This window comes from Austrofundulus limnaeus, unplaced genomic scaffold (genome assembly GCF_001266775.1).
Source record: "Austrofundulus limnaeus strain Quisiro unplaced genomic scaffold, Austrofundulus_limnaeus-1.0 Scaffold713, whole genome shotgun sequence".
Taxonomy (NCBI): domain Eukaryota; kingdom Metazoa; phylum Chordata; class Actinopteri; order Cyprinodontiformes; family Rivulidae; genus Austrofundulus; species Austrofundulus limnaeus.
In genome coordinates this window covers 100,121-102,961 of record NW_013953115.1, presented here as the reverse complement: position 1 = coordinate 102,961, position 2,841 = coordinate 100,121, and the positions used below count along the sequence as shown (strand labels likewise).

At 36.7% G+C, this 2,841-nt stretch overlaps 1 protein-coding gene across 1 annotated transcript in view; it reads left to right on the top strand.

Annotated features, from left to right (window-relative positions):
• Positions 1-2,841, top strand: part of LOC106532056 (paired box protein Pax-6) — a gene marked incomplete at its 5' end in the record, with an annotated part of 44,586 nt that overhangs the window by 31,348 nt on the left and 10,397 nt on the right. The window contains 2 exon segments of the mRNA XM_014028039.1: positions 662-744; positions 1,513-1,663. Of these exon segments, the coding sequence (XP_013883493.1) occupies positions 662-744; positions 1,513-1,663 (234 nt within the window).

Here is a 2,841-nt window from a genome sequence, read left to right as displayed (position 1 = left end):
GTCTTCATCCATCTGTTCTCAAAATAAAAATAAGTAGATCTTGTTTTGTAGCCAGAAAGTACATTTTAAAGTGCATGTGTCATAAATTATTTGTATTAAATAAGAATGCATTTTTAGAAAAAATAACATTGATAACATATTGCAAATAAAGGTTCACACCACTGAGATGAACAGTGGTTATGATATTTGCATGTTAAAAGACAGGAAGTGATGTCAAGGGGATGTCTGCATGTAAACAGAGCTTTGCTGCAATAACTATAACACAGACTGTAGAGAAAAATCTGGTTTTTCTTTATCAGAGAGATGAAGACGAGTCAGTGTTCAAATAACATTGTTTAAATAAATAAAGACCAGAGTTTGCCTTTTTAAAGAGTTTCCCTTTGATGTCACTTCCTGTTTCACTTTGGCTGAGCCAAGTTCAAAAGAAAATCTGCCAGTTTTGTGACAAAATGGGTAAAGTTGTGTTTAATGCCAAGTTTCCTAAATATGAAGATGTTTTCTTTCACTTTTTGTATTTGAAGGATGGGCACGTCACAGACACTTTAAACACCTGAACCCTGCCAAGATGATGCTTAAAATTTTGTACTGCTTCAAACAAACTGTTCGTTTCATTATGTTTTTATCAGTGCAATAAAATGCTTTAAAATTCTTTCTCTTCTAGAATTTGAAAGAACTCACTATCCAGATGTTTTTGCTCGTGAACGTCTAGCTAACAAAATAGATCTTCCTGAAGCAAGAATACAGGTAAGTTGTAGTTGTCCAGGTCTTCTAACCAAATCAACAATAAAAAAATATTAATAAACTGGTCCAAAACTACATAGTTCTAAACTGTTTTCCAGTAAATTAAATATAGGAAATGTTAGGACCACTGACTAACTGGGTATAAAGTGGGCTGAGGCAGGTACTTGTGTATAACCTGGAACACAGTTTTGTAAATAATGTTTATGAAAATATGAAATTAAAACACATCCATGCCACTCACTGGTTGTCACAAACACTCAGAGCAAAATGTTTCCACCTGCTGTGGACAAGCAGTTACAAAAGCAGCAGGTCCGTGACCTGCTGCTTTTGTAACCCAGTCTTGGATGAGTGGATGAAGATGAATCAGTGAATAAATGTCAGTTTGTTCATTTTCTCTCTTCAGTAAAGTCACCCCAAGAACAGATCGTGAATGCAGGAGGAAGCAATTAAACCCCAAATTTAATACAGAATCTTTAGGCAAGTCTTACAACTACTGGTGTCTAAGAGTCTACAGTCAAAGAGTGATTACACAAGTTTGATCAGAGCTGTCAGATAGTTTTACTACAGCAGAACTATGATTGGTTGTGTACATGAATGATGTCCAAAGACCAGACTTCTTGGAAGGATGTGCTTCATTCAGATAAAAAAAAGATACAGTCACAGCAGGCACTGACTGAGCAGCTTCCAGTCTATCATTCAAGTGTTGTTTAGTACCATAACTTTAAATGAAAGTGTTTTATTTTTTGTCTTTCCTTCTTTTGGCATGTGTAGGTCTGGTTTTCAAACAGACGGGCAAAGTGGAGAAGAGAAGAGAAGTTAAGGAATCAGCGTCGCCAGCTGTCCAACTCCTCCAGTCACATTCCTATCTGCAGCAGCTTCAGCACCACAGCCTGCCAGTCTCTACCACAACTGACCACACCAGGTGATGATTGGAACAGACAACCAAATCTGCACTACCAACCTCAATAACAACCACGACTGTGTTGTCAATCAACTTCTAGCCTTAATTTTGACTGATGGCATCCTGTTCTTGCATTGTCACACGTGGACAAAATTGTTTGTATCCTTCGTTTAATGAGAAAAACCCATAATGGTCACAGAAATCTGAATCTGACAAAAGTAATAATAAATAAAAATTCTATAAAAAAATGAACAAATGAAAATTAGATATTGCTTTTCAGCCATGCTTCAACAATTTTTTAAATAAAACTTATAAAACAGGTCTGGACAGAAATGATGATACCCCTGAAAATAATAAAATATAACATAAATATATATAACAATAAATAAAATAATAAAATAATGTGACCAAAGAGACATATTAAATCTTTTGTGTCCACTAACTAGTAGGTCTGTAGTCAGTGGGTCTGTAGGCCTACAGATACTCACTGTGCTGTTTGGTGACATGGTGTGGACCACACTCAACATGGACCAGAGGAAGAGAAGGAAAGAGTTGTCTCAGGAGATTAGAAAGACAATTATAGACAAGCATGTTAAAAGTAAAGGTTATAAGACCATCTCCAAGCAGCTTTATGTTCCTGAGACTACAGTTGCACATATTATTCAGACATTTAAGATCCATGGGACTGTAGCTAACCTCCCTGGACATGGCTGCAGGAGGAAAACTATGGTAAATCAAAGAGATGGCTAATGAAAATGATAACAAAAGAGCCCAGAAAAACTTCTAAAGATATTAAAGGTGAACTTCAAGCTCAAGGAACATCAGTGTCAGACCACACCATCTGTCATCGTTTGAATCAAAGAGGACGTAATTGGAGATGACCAAGGCACCAAATCATAGAAAAGCCAAACTATATGTTGACAAAACACACAGCTTCTGGGAGAATGTCCTCTGGACAGATGAGACAAAAAGTGAACTTTTTGGCCCATCAGCTCTGTGTTCACACAGAGAAAAATGAAGCATTTGAAGAAAAGAACAATGGGCCTCATGCAAGAACCGTTCGTACGCACAGATTTGTTCTTAAGTTGTGCGTACGAGTGATTTAGGAGAATTTGTGGCATTCACCAATGTTTCTGAATTTTCACCAATATTCTACGATTTTTTTCAGATACGAACAAAATTTACGAGTGGTCCAGACC